This window comes from Palaemon carinicauda, chromosome 42 (assembly GCF_036898095.1).
Source record: "Palaemon carinicauda isolate YSFRI2023 chromosome 42, ASM3689809v2, whole genome shotgun sequence".
Classification (NCBI taxonomy): domain Eukaryota; kingdom Metazoa; phylum Arthropoda; class Malacostraca; order Decapoda; family Palaemonidae; genus Palaemon; species Palaemon carinicauda.
Window position 1 is genome coordinate 25,787,935 of NC_090766.1, and position 17,376 is coordinate 25,805,310.

General features: G+C 34.3%; 1 protein-coding gene across 2 annotated transcripts in view; it reads left to right on the top strand.

The window, feature by feature from the left end:
- Nucleotides 1-6,008: 6,008 nt before the first annotated feature.
- Nucleotides 6,009-17,376, top strand: part of LOC137632965 (phosphatidylinositol transfer protein beta isoform-like) — a 46,058-nt gene continuing 34,690 nt past the window's right edge. For both annotated transcript variants that reach the window (XM_068365099.1, XM_068365098.1), the window contains exons 1-3: nucleotides 6,009-6,135; nucleotides 11,797-11,827; nucleotides 12,746-12,909. In XM_068365099.1, the coding sequence (XP_068221200.1) occupies nucleotides 6,119-6,135; nucleotides 11,797-11,827; nucleotides 12,746-12,909 (212 nt within the window). In that variant the 5' untranslated portion in view covers nucleotides 6,009-6,118. The remainder of the gene's footprint in view (nucleotides 6,136-11,796; nucleotides 11,828-12,745; nucleotides 12,910-17,376) is intronic.

Consider the following 17,376-nt stretch of genomic DNA (forward strand, 5'->3'; position numbering starts at 1 on the left):
TCTATCTCCCATTTCTCCTCACGCGACCTCTTTCCATCCCGGAGCTCAAAACGCTTCCCCCCGGAGCCCGGAGTTAATCCTCCTCCTTCAACACCTCGTTCGAAGTTCTGGGTTAATGTAACTTTCCAGTTGTCATGCTGGACCTACCACCGAGCGTTGGATGTTCCCTTGATCCCTCTGGTGAAGTTAGGGGGAAGGGGAAGCGGTAGGAGGCTCGTTCTTTCCCAAAATCAATGGGCTTTTGGGCCTCCAGATTGGCAAGTCTTCACGAGGAATGTCTCGGCTTCTAAGGGAGTTGTTGGATTGGAAGGAATAGAGTACTGGGTCTAGTTTCGATGGAAAGTTATTATATCTTAGATAGGGATGTTATTATTATTATTATTAGTATTATTATTATTATTATTGCTTTGGTTATTATTTCATTGTCTTCTAATGAATATATCGAGAGCTATATATATATATATATATATATGTGTGTGTGTGTGTGTGTGTGTATACTGTATACATATATATACATATATGTATATATATACATATATATATATATATATATATTCATGTATGTATATATATACATATATAGTATATATATATATATATATATATGTATATATATATATATATATATATAATATTAATTCTTGGTCACATTCGGGGCATTGGCACACTTATAACTACACGGTCTCTCCCAGTCCCTCGAGTAGGGAGCGTAGGGATTGTAGTTAGGAAAGGGAGATGGGTGGAAATGGTTGGGTCTGTGTGTATGTGCGCTGCGTATGTGTATATATCTTTTTAAATATTCAGCCGTTATTTTTGACACGTTTCATATATAAATTATATATATATATATTTATATATATATTTATATATATATATATATATATATATAAATTTATACATATATATATATATATATACACACACACACATATATATATATATATATATTAGTCATTAAAATAAATATCTCCTACATAAACTATAAAAACTTCACATACATACATACACACACACACATGTATATATATATATATATATATATGTGTGTGTGTGTGTGTGTGTGTGTGTATGTGTATGTGTGTGTGTAGATATATATGTTATTCATTAAAATGAAATCTCCTATATAAACTGTAAAAACTTCACATACATACATACACACACATACATACATATATATATATATATATATATACTGTAAAAACATATATACACATATATATATTCATGTATGTATGTATGTTCATATATATATATATATATATATATATAGATAGATAGATAGATAGATAGATGATAAATGTAACAGTTTTTACTATAGGATTTTAGATGGAACTAAAAAGTAGAGGTTTTTGTCCTTTCCTTTTCAGTTTTAGTCCAAGAGATGAGAATATATACAGAAGTCTTTAAAATGCTGCCTTAGGCTAGCAGAAGCTAATTTTGTCTTCGGTAAGTCTCTCTCTCTCTCTCTCTCTCTCTCTCTCTCTCTCTCTCTATATATATATATATATATATATATATAATATATATATATATATATATATGTATATATATATATATATATATGGATAAATATCAACACAACATCGCGTTCAAATAGAAATAAATTTCTACCTCATACTTGGGATCGAACCCTAGCCCCTTCTAATGAAAGGCCAGGTCGAAACCAACCATGGGTTCGATCCCAAGTATGAGGTAGAAATATATATATATATATATATATATATATATTTATATATAAATATATATATTTATATATAAATATGGATAAATATCAACACAACATCGCGTTCAAATAGAAATAAATTTCTACCTCATACTTGGGATCGAACCCTAGCCCCTTCTAATGAAAGGCCAGGACGAAACCAACCATGGGTTCGATCCCAAGTATGAGGTAGAAATATATGTATATATATATATATATATTTATATATAAATATATATATTTATATATAAATATATATATATATATATATATATATGTTTATATACATATAGTATATAAGTATGTATCCTATATGTGCACAGTACAAACATTCAAACTTTTATATATATATGAAATATATATATATATATATATATGCATATATATATATATATATATATGTATATGTATATATATATATATATATATGTGTGTGTGTGTGTGTGTGTGTGTCTGTGTGCATGTATGTGTTGTGTGAATGTGTCTGTGTGCGTATTCAGGTAACATACATTACTATATATATATATATATATATATATATAATGTATGTGTGTGTTCTTACACAAAGTAGTTATTATTATTATTATTATTATTATTATTATTATTATTATTATTATTATTATTATTATCAATTATAATAGTTTATCGATACTATTGATTCACATTAGGAAGCTCTCACATGAATGCCTTGATTTGTTATTGATCGAAAGGTTGAAACTGGTTCAGGTAAAGGAAGTCAGATAGTTGACCCAGGAGACCAGATAGTAATTCGACTGGTACCCCAAAAGGGTAGGCTATTCTGTTACCCATACCCTGGTACGGGCCACGGGGATGTATGTATGCATTTATGTATCAATGTATGTAAATACGTATGTATTCATAAGTAGAATTCCACCTTCCTTGTTTGAATGTTGAATACAAGCATTTAAGCAATGTAATTAAATAGTTTTATCTAGTCGTGAATCAAATTGATGAATAAATAAAGTAGCTTAAACACAAACGTTTGACAATCAGTGGTGGTATCAAATGGATTTGCAATAATGACATTACTTATAGGACATAATTGCATTTGGGCAATGTTTCATATTTCATACACAGATTTGGAAATATAATCTGCGTAATTTTGATTCTGTTGAAAATAACAGGGTTGTGTTAGCTTATTGAAACGTCCATGCCTGGCGATCTGCTTGATAGGGGTTCGAGACCCGCTCAAGATCGATAGTTTCTTGCAGTGTCTATAACCTTACCAACCTTGTGAGCTAAGGATGCGGGTTTGGAGGAGCCTATGGGTCTACCTGCCGAGTCATCAGCAGCCATTGCGTGGCCCTCCCTGGTCCTAGCTTGTGTGGAGAGGCATCTTGGGCCCTGATCATAAGTATATATGGCCAGTCTCTAGAGCATTGTCACTGTTCCTTCCCTCTGCCATTCATGAGAGACCTTTAGACCTATAAGTAGATTTTCATGGTTCAACAATGGTCATTCGTAATTGTCAGTTCAAGACGTCCGTAGGCACACTCTGCTTAAGCATGCGTGAAGCGTTTGTACGTGCAGACAGGACAGCATTACCATCTGTTATCTAACTCGGTAGCAGTACTTCTTCCTAAATACTTCCATAATACCCTCATTATATAAATCCTAAATACTTGCCTTATCAACATTGTCCTTAACATATAAAGAACCAATTTCTTTTGGGGATATCAAAGTCATTAATTGTGAGGTTTTCGGGTTGGTGGGCCTACTCCACAGCCTTTTGCAAGTAAATAAATGTGTTATCTTTTCCTCCTCTGGCCTACGTAACCCAGAGCTTTAAATAATTTTAATTTAATCTTTTAACGTTGCTTTTCAGTTAAAGCATGTTAGGGCTAATCTTCATTATCACAATAGCTTCTCTTACACTAAATGCTTATATATATCCCATTCTGTCCTAACTCTCCGTGAATCTCTACTTCGTCATCTCCATCCGTTTTATAGTAACATTTTCATGAATTATATTCCCTATCTTATCATCAATTCCCGTTTTCAAAGTTTACTTTTCCACCGTTATCTCTACTTTATTACGCATTCTTTATAATGTTTGCTCATTTGATTTTTAGCAATCTTTTTCGTTCTGTAGTTACTATGTTGTAGAGCAATATAATATATCTATATTAAATTTCTATATTCTATCATATTTTCTACCGGCCTATTCTTGTTCCAGATATCAGTCCCCACTTCTCTGCATTATATCATAGTGTATAATATCCAGTTCTTTCAATTTTCTCTCTTATTCTCTCCCTTATTTTTACATTGGCAAGTGTGGTTGGGATTACCACCGTTCAACATGTTTTAATTCTTATTTCCAAGTCCATATCTCCAAAATTTGCCATGTTTCCAAACTTCGATATTATTTTTTTTATCTAATCTATTTTATCTTCATTTTTTGTATATTCAGTCAGTGATCTCCCTTTTCATTTTACCATTCCCCAAAATATCTATATTCTGTTACTCTTCTGATTTTTCCATTTTAAATCTTCTCGTTACTTGTTTCTCCTTGCATACCGCTAGAGAGTTATGGGGTCCTTTGACTGGCCTGACAGTATTACATTGGATCCTTCTCTCTGGTTACGGTTCATTTCCCTTTGCCCACACACACTGAATAGTCTGGTCTATTCTTTACATATTCTCCTTTGCCTTCATACACCTAACAACAATGAGATTACTAAACAATTCTTCCTCACCCAAAGGGTTACTGCATTGTAATTGTTCAGTGGCCGCTTTCCTCTTGGTAAGGATAGAAGAGACTCTTTAGCTATGGTAAACAGCTCTTCTAGGAGGACAGTCCAAAATCGAACCAATGTTTTCTAGTCTTGGGTAGTGCCATAGCCTTTGTACCATGGTCTTCCACCTACTTGAATTAGAGTTCTCTTGCTTGAGGGTACACTCGAGCACACTATTCTCTCTTGTTTCTCTTCCTCTTGTTGAAGTTTTTTATAGTTTATATAGGAAATATTTATTTTAATGTTATTGTTCTTAAAATATTTTATTTTTCCTTGTTTCCTTTCCTCACTGGGCTATTTTCCCAGTTGGAGCCCTTGGGCTTATAGCATCCTGCTTTCCCAACTAGGGTAGTAGCTTAGCAATTGACAATAATAATGATAATACCTGGGTTCTGGTTTGATGCTGAATATGAGCCTTTTCAACATTTTCCTACTATGACGATTATCTATTGCTGCTTTCACTCCTCTCAATCTACTGCTGTGTAACTCTGTATTGTATATCAATTATTTAGTGGCCCCTTCCCTTACCAGTCTTACGCTGTGCTATCTTTTGGAATTAATCTGATATCTGATAATTGAACATCATTCTTAGCCAAATATTGTGTCTTGCTTTACCTTTCCCTTCGATTACATTTTCGCCATTTTGCCAACTAGACTACTGCCCATCTACTTCATTTCATGTATTATTAGGGCGTCTATTTATTTCTTTCCGTGCATTATTGAAATATATTTCCACCCTACACATTTTCCCAGATTTTTATACAGCTACCAGACCCATAGATAGACCGCTCTGGCACCGATCTTCTTCCTTCTTTCGCATGCGCTGTGCTCATGTATTTATTCCATTGCATTAAAACAACGCTTTGAACGCTGTGAACAAACCTATGGACAATATTACCTAACGTTTGGCTATGTTTATAAAGCTTTCATCAGCCTCCAGCGTGCCCTAAGCTCAACTATATCCCTTTGACATTTAAAGAGGTCACTGTAAAGTCATCTGGTCTCTTCGAATAATCGAGGGCTGTAGCCTAAGTCTTTGCCATAGATATTATTGGCTGTCACGTGCGAATAATACCAGTGAATTAAAGTTGCTGTATGAAATAAAAATGGATTTCTTCGATTTATTGAAATTAATCTAAAATTACCGACAATTGGTATTTTTCGTAACTTTACTCAAAAGGTTTCGCCAGGCGGGTCAGACCAAACGTTTGAATGAAATTCGTCTTTAACGCCCACCTGAAAACCTTATTAAATCTTATTATCAATAAAAATCTGAAGCAATGTTGAGTTAAACAATATATTAATCATAATTAAATAATATATTGACATACATTTACTTGGTAAGAAATTGAATAACGTTAGTTTGAGAATTGTAAATTAGGTGATATATGGCAACAAGTTTAGTTCCTTAGTCCAAAACTTATTTTCCTCAATACAATTATTTGGTACTGTAAAATGTTGCTATTCACCTTGGTATTGATTATTAATAAATACAAATTAGAGTTTTAATGAAGATTTAAAGTCGATTAAGAGAAATTTGTTCATTTTAATCACCATCTAACTTTCCTCTGACGCTTCGCCGTCTTCTGTTGTTTCTTCATCCGGGCGCCGTAGCAAGTGTCAAAAACATTAATGTGACAGCAGTAGGAAAAACACCAAAATGCTCGTCAAAGAATTGTAAGTTTGCCGTTAAATACTACCACAATTGTTGATTATGTTCCTAGAGTAAGATAATAAGAAGTGCTTTACTATATTAAGCAATTTAAAGTGTACAGGCGCCACGTTCAGAGTTTATACAAGTGATTATTGATGTGCTCAGTGTAACCCACATCTTTGGGAAATAGGTTAGGAAACTTGGTAAACTAGGTTTTGGAGATGCCGGTTTTGTTGCTAATTTGGCATATTATAGACAAATTCGTTTTCATGGAGAGGGTTAATTTTCGTTTTAGTTATATCAGAATAGTCTCGCCAATTGGCCTAAGGAAGATAAGATTATCGCATCTTAGGCTAGACGAATTTTATTTTGTGTTAGTTTACGTTTTAATAATTTTCGGGTTACGATTTTAATCAGCATAATTCAACATGTAATTAATTTTGCACCGCATCTATATATATATATATATATATATATATATATATATATATATATATATATATATATATATATATATATTATATATATATATATATATATTATATATATATATATATTATATATATATATATATTATATATATATATATATATATATATATATATATATATATATTATATATATATATATATATATATATATATATATATATATATATATATACTGTAGTGCTGTATTCATAATTGGGTAATAGTATAGAACACCACGCTCTCCATTTACTCCAATATAATGTAATCCTGCAGTTCTCACCTTCTTGCACAGTAATTAGGTGGTTATTTAAATTCTGGGAAAGCAATAATTAGCAAGATATGTTGAAGAGGGGAGAAGGGATTATAAAAAGAAAATAGCTCGGTTTCCTCACTAAACGACATAGAACTGACGTCAACATAGTCAACCAAACAGATCGTGATGCCAGCGTACATAAACAGAAGTTTGTGATGCTAGCGTACATTTGATATACTGTATATTCAAAATATACTTAATTAAAAATGGATTGATTACTCAAAAGTGTACTTAAAATATGCAATTTACAAATAGTGACACTTTTGAGTAATCACAATATTTGATATACTGTATATTCAATACAGTATATCAAATGTACGCTGGCATCACGATCTGTTTGGTTGACTATGTTGACGTCATTTCCATGTCGTTTAGTGAGGAAACCGAGCTATTTTCTTTTTATAACCCCTTCTCCCCTCTTCAACATATCTTGCTAATTATTGCTTTCCGAGAATTTAAATAACCACCTAATTACTGTGCAAGAAGGTGAGAACTGCAGGATTACATTATATTGGAGTAAATGGAGAGCGTGGTGTTCTATACTATTACCCATAATTGAGATAATAATTGTTCCTGGTGTATTTAATGGTATATTGGGAGCCTTTATTTATCAGCGGCCAGCTCCTCACGTATTGATTAAAAATGGACATCAACTAACCTAACTTCCCCCCCTAACCTAACCCACAAGCCGTGTCCTTACATACTTACCTAACGGAAGTGGGCTAACGCTCCCCTGCGACCCCCCCCCCCTACACTGCCGTATTCTAAGTTGGAAATACTTATACATGTAGGTGGCCGCTATCGTACATACACCCCATATATTGAATTTTTCTGGTTCAAATAATTCTGGTAAATCCATATTTTTCAAATTATAGAATTTTAAAATTCTAGGAGACATGACTGAAAACCACGTTTTGAAAGGGAAACAAATTCAGGCATCACCTAACCTAAGGTTCTCCACATAAGCTAACTTAGGAGCTGTAACCTTACTAACTTAGTTGTGGGGGACTGTATGCCCCCTGTGATTCTCTTTACCCTGCCGTAGCCTTAGTTTACCCTGAGACTCAAAACCTCGACACTGTTTATGTCCTAACCAGCTGCACTCCAGAAACTTAGTTTTTCGGACACATTTCACAGTTTAAAATTGAAAAACCTGTATTTCCGATTAACGTTAATATCATTCTAAATACCAGTAAACACACCAGTAACAATTCTTATTTCCTCCAAAAGGGAAACGGCCGCTTCTTTTGAATATCGTTAATACGGACATCTCTCTTTTATGCGAATCCAAGAAGAACACTTTCAAATGTGTGACTTAGTCACGGCAGGAGCTTGTATAGGAACTGTGGAGGTAGGAGATTGGCCAAGAGAAAGTCACATGACAGAAAAACGTTAATCATGATTGGACGGATTAGACTTGCTCAACCTCTTTAGATGCTTGTGTATGCAACCTCACCATGCTGGTTAGCTAGAGATTGAGGATTTTGGGGAGCCTATAAATATACTTGCTGAGTCATCAGAAGCCTTTGCCTGGCCTTCAATGGTCCTAGCTTGATGGAGAGGGGCTTAGTCTCTGATAATATATTTAAAGTATATGGTTAGTCTCGTGGGCATTGCCAAGGTCTCTTGTATCTACCACTTGTTCAGCATGGAATGGTATGATCTGGACTGAGTTCCATCGAAGAAGGAAATTTCATGTTTTCAAGGAATCTGAAGAACGTGTATTTTGCTAGTCTTCCCTTCAGATAATCGCTTCAGAAAGCTCAGAGATATAGTGCGACCTTTTTGTCCAGATGGCACTTTGAGCTCGATGTTGGAAAGTCTTCCTCGTTGGTAAAGCTCTCTCTTCCAGAAGGTCAAGGACATATCCACCAGAGATCCCTTCAGTGGTGTTGGAGGTTCAGTGGTTTGCTTCCAGGGATACCACATTGTTTCCTTTTCCAGGAGGACACAAGTTACCGATACGTTCTGATTGAAGGAAACCTATCCAGGCTAGACTTTAAAAGTGCCCCAAACAACCTTAACAGCCTTCTAATGTAGGGAGTATGCCCACAAGCCCTCTTAATACTTTTGTTCTGGGACCTGTGGTTGTAGCTCTAGTAGCTATGTAGCCAGCCTAGCTCGCATAAGGGACAAGAATAATTTTGTTTTGGGTAATGCATTCTATGTAAGTCTGGATGAAAGGTAGAATGACTGGCTCTTCTGCTTCTTTCTTTCCCCTCACTTGGGAATGAAACATTCATACTTTTACATGCTGGATCTGACATTTATGCTCATAAGCTACATTTCTTTTAGACTGGATTTGTGAATAGTATAGAGGTGGTACAGGGCTAGATGATATTCAGTAAAGTATCTCCAACAAATAATGTTAAAAGAGAGGCTGTAACATTAAGAACCATTTCCATGAGCCAGAGTGCTGCCATATTCCTGACTGAAGACGTGGATGAAACTGTCAAGAAGTGGAGAAGGTCCAGCCAGGACACTTTTCTTCCAGCAAGCCATATCCTTCAGAAACACGACCACGACCGCTTTGAAATCCATCCTCAAGAAGGTAGGGAGTCTTTCAAAAGTGGCCACTCCATCTTCTGACCCTGCTCCTCCTTTTGATTCTTGTTTCAGCTAAAACAGAAAAGGAAGAGGTGGGAGGGTAGCCAGATACTGCTAGGGGGGGGCAATCCCCTTCCAGCTGCCACGAGTGAGCGAGGTGGCAGTACCTTGGGGTTGAGGAGTAGATGGTAGAGGTTCAACATCATGGGTACCGCATCGTGTTCTGGCTCTCCTCCCCTCATTCAAATTCCAAAGGGTCATTGGCCTATTTTATGAATTCATAGATGGATCAAATTCTTACATGAGAAGTTCAGAAGATGATAGACAGTGGTACCCTGAAAGTAGTCCAGGACATGTATTCTTCAGCAGATTTTTTTAGTGAAAAAGTTTTCAGGGGGCTGGAGACCGGTGATCGACCTTTCCATTCTGAACAGGTTTGTCCAACTAACACCATTCAAGATGGAGACAACAAGCACAGGAAGACAAGCCACCAGGAGGGTCAAGCTAATGATATTGATAGATCTGAAAGACGCATACTGTCAGATCCCCGTCCATCATTCGAAGATAGTTCTTCCAGTTTTCCATCACCAGCAAGGTTTGCCTATTCAAAGTGCTGTGTTTGGACTGGCGACCGCACCTCAGGTGTTTCTGAGTGTCTTTGCACTTGGCAATAGGATCAGGGTAGAGAGGTACCTACATAATTGGCTAATCCTTTACAACTCAAAGAGGCAATTGGCTAGTCCTTTACAACTCACAGAGGCAACTTCTTCAACATGGCATGGGGTTCTTGCCTTTTGCCATGATCTGGGGATCGTGGTAAATCGAGAGTAACTTCACATCCATAAACATATGATGTACCTAGGAATGCACATAGATATGATGATAGGAAAGGCGTTTCCTTCAGATGACTTTGTTGCCATACTCAGGAGGATAGCTCACCTGTATTTCCATTTGACACATTTTGGGGGGGGCCAGGTTGAGGGTTCAACACCCCCTTCCCTCCAGTTCAAACAAACCACAGCTTCATTAAGATGTGTACCTGTAAGCAAGGGAAGCAGTTACTCTTATCAGAATTTATTGTAGGTGAATATTCATGATTTTGGGAGAGATAGGCATATGGCAATTAAGTATGGTGCCACAAATAAACAAAGGCCAATTATATTTCATGCACCAATAGCTGGTCATGTTTTCGTAACTTCATTTGTTTTGATAGTAAAATAAAAGGAAATGATGTTCAGGTACTGATTTGATGTAATTGTGTGCTCTTTGTTAGTATAATATGTTGCTAGCTGTGAATACATCAGAATCTGATTACTGTTTGGCTTCCTTAAAGGTAGCTTGATATTTGTAAGCATGTACATATGAAGATATCTTATGAATATTCCACCTATTGATTTTGATGTAGATATACAGTATATCAATGAACTATTTTCTTAGAATACTAAATATCCAATCTATTGTGCCTCAAATAATTCTGTCCCCATGCTGATATGGCATTAATTTCCACCCTATATGATTTATTATAATCCATCCCTTCAGGATGTGATTTTACCTTGCCTGACCCAGAACAACTTTGCATGACAGGAGACATAAGTGATAAGTAGTTGGAAGGCACATACAGTATTTAGGAATGCTGTAATCAGTTTTATAGTATAATACTAATGAGTAGAATATTGGCTTGTGGAAGAAATGTCAAATTTTATTTTAATTATTTAGAAAACTGACATTGATGTAGTAGTTGTTTTGTTAGTTATTTCTTTGTAATTGATCAAATTATAATACTTTTTTTTTATTGAGATGAGAGGAAATAGTGTATGAACTGTCAGTCATAATTTGTTGCAAAATGTTCTTTGAAAATCATGGAAGGCTGAAGTTTTTATTTTTCTCATTTAAGCCCATGTTTAACATGGTTACGTTTTCATCCATTTGTCTTATGATATATGGATTACCAAGGTCCATATAGTCTGGTTGTTAAGGAAAGTTTTACCAAGCTCGCCATTCCCACTCTGAAATATTAATAGTGTGAGAAACTACAATATTTGTCCATATTTTTCTAGCTACTGTAGATTAATATGATCAGTTGATACCATATAGATTTGAAATCCCGTTTGTTAAAAGGAAAATTAACAGCTTTATTCTATGTCACTTGAATCTCCAAACCATCACCAGGTTTTATATTAGATGTGTATACTTTTCTGGAGAGAATTTAAGTAAGACCATTTTAGAAATAGCAAACACACTCGGTGATAGGGATACATACTAGTTAACATCTGAGGTTTTGTGATGGGTTAATTTAATTGGTGTCTGCTTATGCCTTAAAAGATTTATTAATGAGTAAATTTTCTTATTTTCAGTCGAGTCATCTTGCCACTCACGGTTGAAGAGGTAAGATTTAATTTTTTTGTTGATTGTTATTAAAATGAATATCACCTTTTAATAAAATACTGATTTTTTTGTTTCATACTGTATTTCTTTTATATCTGCATTATTGTTCTCGGGAGTTTTATCCTTTCCTGCATACCTTGCTTGTCTCATTGTATACTGGATTTTGTTTTTTTAAAGAAAGTACTAATATGCTCATGCAATAATTCTAATTAGATTATTTCTGAGGCATTCCCTTTAAAATTAGTTACAAATAATTTCTATACATTGAAAGACATGATCAATATTTTAATATGAACAAAATGCAAGGAATGTAAAGATCAAAATGTTTTGATAGCTAATGACTGAATCTCGCATAATGAAGTTGTGGGTATAATTAATGGGTTTCAATTTTCTTTTGACTTATGGATGTGGTCATTTGAACTAAACACATCCCTCTGTGTACTATAGAATTGAAAACTGGTATACCCTTTACTGTTTATAGATGTATATTGTTACTATTATGATTATTAAAATTACTAGCTAAGCTACTACCCGAGTTGGAAAAGCAGGATGCTATTAGCCCAAGGGCTCCAACAGTGAAAAATAGGAGTGCTGAAAGGAAAACTGAAAATAGATAAACTACAAGAGATGTAAATGAACAATTGAAATAAAATATTTTAAGAATAATAGCAACATTGAAATAGATCTTTCATATATAAACTATAAAAAGGGACTTATGTCAGCCTATTCAACATGAAAATATTCACTACAAGTTTGAATGTTTTGTGTTTTATATATATGATACAGTAACAAATAAATCTATCACTTTAAACTTGTGAATTTGATTAATTTAGATTAGCATGTATAAGGTGTAAATAGGATTTTGTATTTATTTTATCATTAATTCATGTCACTGTTCATTGCTCTATCTTTTTACAGTATCAAGTGGCACAGCTATATAGTGTGGCAGAGGCCAGTAAAAATGAGACGGGCGGAGGAGAAGGTATCGAAGTCATAAAAAATGAGCCATTTGATAACTATCCTTTATTAGGCGGAAAGTATTGCAAAGGACAGTATACTTACAAAATATATCATCTTAAAAGGTATGAAAATTTTTCATTTTTCCGTATATTGCATGATTGTTATTGTAGAGGAAAGTTCAAGTGAGATGATTTACTTTAGATTCTTAAAGTTTGATCACTTTTTTTTTTTTTTTTTTTTTTAGATTGGTTTGCTGTATTTCACATGCTGTTAAAAGCATGGCTGAATTTTTTAATAGGTTTTATTTGAAATATTGACTAAATAGGCATTTATTGATGTACAGAATGTGTATGGTATCCATATGTTGCAAATTATGATTTTACTTTTGCCTGTAATTTGGATGTTTTTTTTTTTTTTTTTTTTTTTTTTTTTTTTTTTTTTTTTTTTTTTTTTTTTTTTTTTTTGTGCTGATATGGAGGCAAACTCGGCGTAATCTTTAAAATTATTTTCAATTATTTCTATGAATCTTACCTCTGAATAGAACAAGCTGTGGCGGGATGTTGCAAGGACAACCCCCACACCCTTGAATCACACTAAGCTATGAAGTGGAAGTGCCAACATGATGACCTCTAGTTAAAGCCTTTCCCTCCCGCTTACGTACCCTCCTCCTCCAATTAGTCACCTCATCTGCTGCGAAGAGACAGATGACCTTGGAAATGGCCAAGGGTTAGCTAGGGAAAGAAGGTAAAGAAAACTTCAGATTTAAGTGGTTATTGCCACTATGACACCCTGACTTTTCTATCTTGCTTTAGTGATTTATTTTCTGAAAGATTTTGTTGTTTATATGTTTGTGAGTAATTTGTTCCGTTACTAACAAACCTAATGCTATTTAATAGGGATTATCCTTTTGGCAAAGCTGAAAGGATAATCCCTATTCATAGCTGAAGGTTTGTACGTTAGGAAAGATACAAATTACTTCCAAATTTGTCATATTTTTATGGTTTCTCTAAGGTTAATCCCTTTCCAACCCTTTCCAAGATCTTGTTTTAAATGTAAAGTAAACAAGTTTAACTCAGATTTGGTGGCTCCTAATATTTGTTTCCAAGGCTCTATTTGCAGCATGTTGATAATTCTATCTTTGTTGCCATCAATGTGTTTCATGATGATAAAAAGGTTTTGGTGAAGTAAAGATGTTGCCATATCCTTAACCCTTTGAGTGCCATTGAAAGAACTTATGTTGGATTTTGCTATTCTCTTTGCGCCGTGGGCATATTGTACGTTCAGTAATTACCAGTTTCTCTTTCTTATTGTTTACGTGTAAGAAAATTTTACAAAATATGTAACATTATATACCAGTGAAATGGAAATTAATCAGCTATGCAATAATAAATTCTGTAAAATCCTATCTTTTATAGATTTTGTGCTAAGGTGAATTACTAAAATATCCAAAAATTGTCCCGGGGCTTGAGAGCTTATTCATTTGGTGATGGGGTGGTGCTAAAACCTTTGTTGGGTTTAGAATTACAGTATAGATAAGGGAAAGGAGAAGTTTAAGTCAGTCGGACAAATCAGAACAAAGCATTTTTTTCAACCAGGGAATGTTTTAGTTTCGATCCACCGAGTCCTAATTCCTCGGTGGTTACAACCTAGTGTGACCAGTTAACTGTTTTGTCACAAGTATTATAATTGCCAATATTATTCATTTATTCCTACATTTTGTACGTATCAATAGGATTATTAAAGCTTGCCGATAATAATTATAGAATTCATAGCATTTGGTCTCGTTCTTTAACTTACGTCTCGTAGCTCTGGGCATTGAGTTAATTTTAAATGTATGTTCTCATGTCATATTTCTCTGTACATTTTGAATGATCAAAGTTGTAAATTGGATATCGGATACCTAAACTTTTCTTATGACTATACTGTACAGTATTGGTTTCTCAAGGTCGGCATTGATTTGCTGGAAATGACTCTGATAAGGTATTTTTAGTACTGTATCTGACTATATACATTTTAGCTTTTAATGTTTATTACTTCATATTCTGCTGGCAAATAACAACAGTTTTCTGTATATAGTCTACTGTATATGAAGTTTCCCATTTTCTAAACATTTCATAAATTCTTGATTGACTCATATGCCCCTCATGTTTTTTGTTTATTGATTTTATTTATGGATTCCTATCATGTATTGTGATCTAAGGAACAGCCATCTAAACTTTCAGCGAGGTACAGTTGCTAGTGGATGGAGAGTATGCCCTATTCACCCAAGGAAGAAAGCTGACCTGTTGGCGAGGTTCTTTTTTGTATCTAATATGTTTTATTTGTATAGGCATTGTCTGAAGTAGAATATGGGCTTTGACTTAATTTCTCAGATATAGATTTTGGTTTGTGTGCATCACCTCCCCTCTGCCTATTATTATTATTATTATTGTTATTATTATTATTTTTATGATTATTATTATTATCATCATCATCATCATCATCATCATCATCATCATCATCATCATCATCTAAGCTACAACACTAGTTGGAAGAGCAGGATGTTCTAAGCCCAAGGTTTCCAACAAGGAAAATATCCCAGTGAGGAAAGGAAATAAGGAAACTTAGAATAGTATTTCCGAGTGTATGCTCAAGGAAGAGCTCTCTAACCCAAGGAAGTGGAAGACCATGGTACAGACACTGGCACTACCCAAGACTAGAAAACAGTGGTTTTATTTGGGAGTATGCCTCTCCTAGAAGAGCTCCTTGCCATAGCTAAAGTCTCTCTTCTATCCTCACCAAGTGAAAAGTAGCTACTGATCAATTACACTGCAGTACAGTAGTTAGCCTATTGAGTGAAAAATTGTATGGTTATCCTAGTGTTGTCAGGTGTATGAGGAAAGAGGACTTTAGAAAGAATAGGCTAGACTATTCGGTGTATATATAGACAAAGGAAAAATGAACCATAACCAGAAAGAGGGATCCAATATCGTACTTTTTGGCTAGTCAAAGAACCCAATAACACTAGCAGTAGTAGGACTTGTTATTCAGCCTGTTCTATTCAGAGGTAAGATTCATGGAAATAGACTTAATTTTCAAACTGAAATCTATTTCCATACATAACTCTAAATAGTAGAACTAGTGACCTCTTACTTCTGAAGTGTTCTTTACTTCCTCTCCCTTGCTGGCCCTCATTCGTCTGGTTCTTCTCAGCAATTGGGGAGGGTGTGTGGCTAATTAGAAGAATGAAGTGTACATAGTGGGGAAATTTTCTTTGTCTTATCTAGAGGGCATTAAGTTGGCACTTCCATATCATATCATGTTCTATTCAGAGGTAAGTGTGGGAATAATAGGTTTTGATTTAAAAATCAGATTTTTTTTCCAGCCTACATGTTGCAAATAAGAGTATGCTTTTTCTTTTTATTTTTTTTTGTATAAACCTTAGAGAAGGTAGTGTGAATGGCCCTAATAAACAGTTTTTTATGCAATTCGTATTCTTAACAGAACTTATTATTTTTTTTACAGTTTTCAGAGTAAAGAAAGGGGGACCATTTCTTGAACAAAGAACATAACATCTTGTGTTGCTAACTTCAGGTTTATTTAGTAAGAATACAATCTTCATTGCTTATTGCTGTGACTTTGCATATGCAGTGACTAGCAGAGTGCTTTACAAGCTATTGGTTAGAAATCCAAAGGGTTGCAGCAATTGAGCGTTGCCCCTCAATAAGTTTGTGGGAAGTGATTGAGTGTGTTGCCCTATACTAAGTTTGTGGAATGCTGACCCGTTAAAGGGGAAATTTAGACATTTCCTTGGTTTTGCAATCTTTATAAATTCATTTTGATAACTTACAATGCCTCTGTATACTTTACTTGTATACAGTTATTATGCCTTCATTTTCAAGGGCAATTGTGCGTCCTTCTAAGTATAAACACTAAAGTTTTTTAAATCTAGTTTTGTTATTTCTTTGATATGTTCTCTGCTTTATACACTGGTACTAGTACTTTGAAGTTCTTTATTCAAGATGCTATGTTTGCTGCCATTAAAGCTTCCCTGAAAATCTGGATACTTGAGGATCTTAGAATTGCATGAGTTTTTAAAATGGGACCAATAATTTATTTTGCATTGTATATTAGGTCATAACTTTTCCGTAGTTAATGCCTCTGAGAAAACGTAATGTGATTTTTTGTTTGACTTGTAAGGTATAACTGAAAATCGTTTTACTTGAATTTTAGTTTTGGTAACTCGTGAGTTTTTTCGTTAGTGAAACACATCTTTCATCTTTCATTTTGAGCCCAAATCATTGGTCAATGTCCTTAGACATGAAAACTCTAAAGTACAATATAAACAAATGGAGATGTTGAGTTATTAGTGGCTGTATGCTCATATACTCTTATGTATTATCAGTTGGAGATAAGTGCTTAATCCATTCTATCATAGTTTTTTTTTTTATGCACCTTGGTGAAAGACCCACGCGATTATCGTTTGGTATTTACATACTGTATTGATGTATATGATATTTTTCAAAGTACATGATATTTTTCATATTTCTCTTTTCTTGAGGTGATTATTAAATTTTTACCTATCGGCAACGGTCTTGCTGGCTTCACTG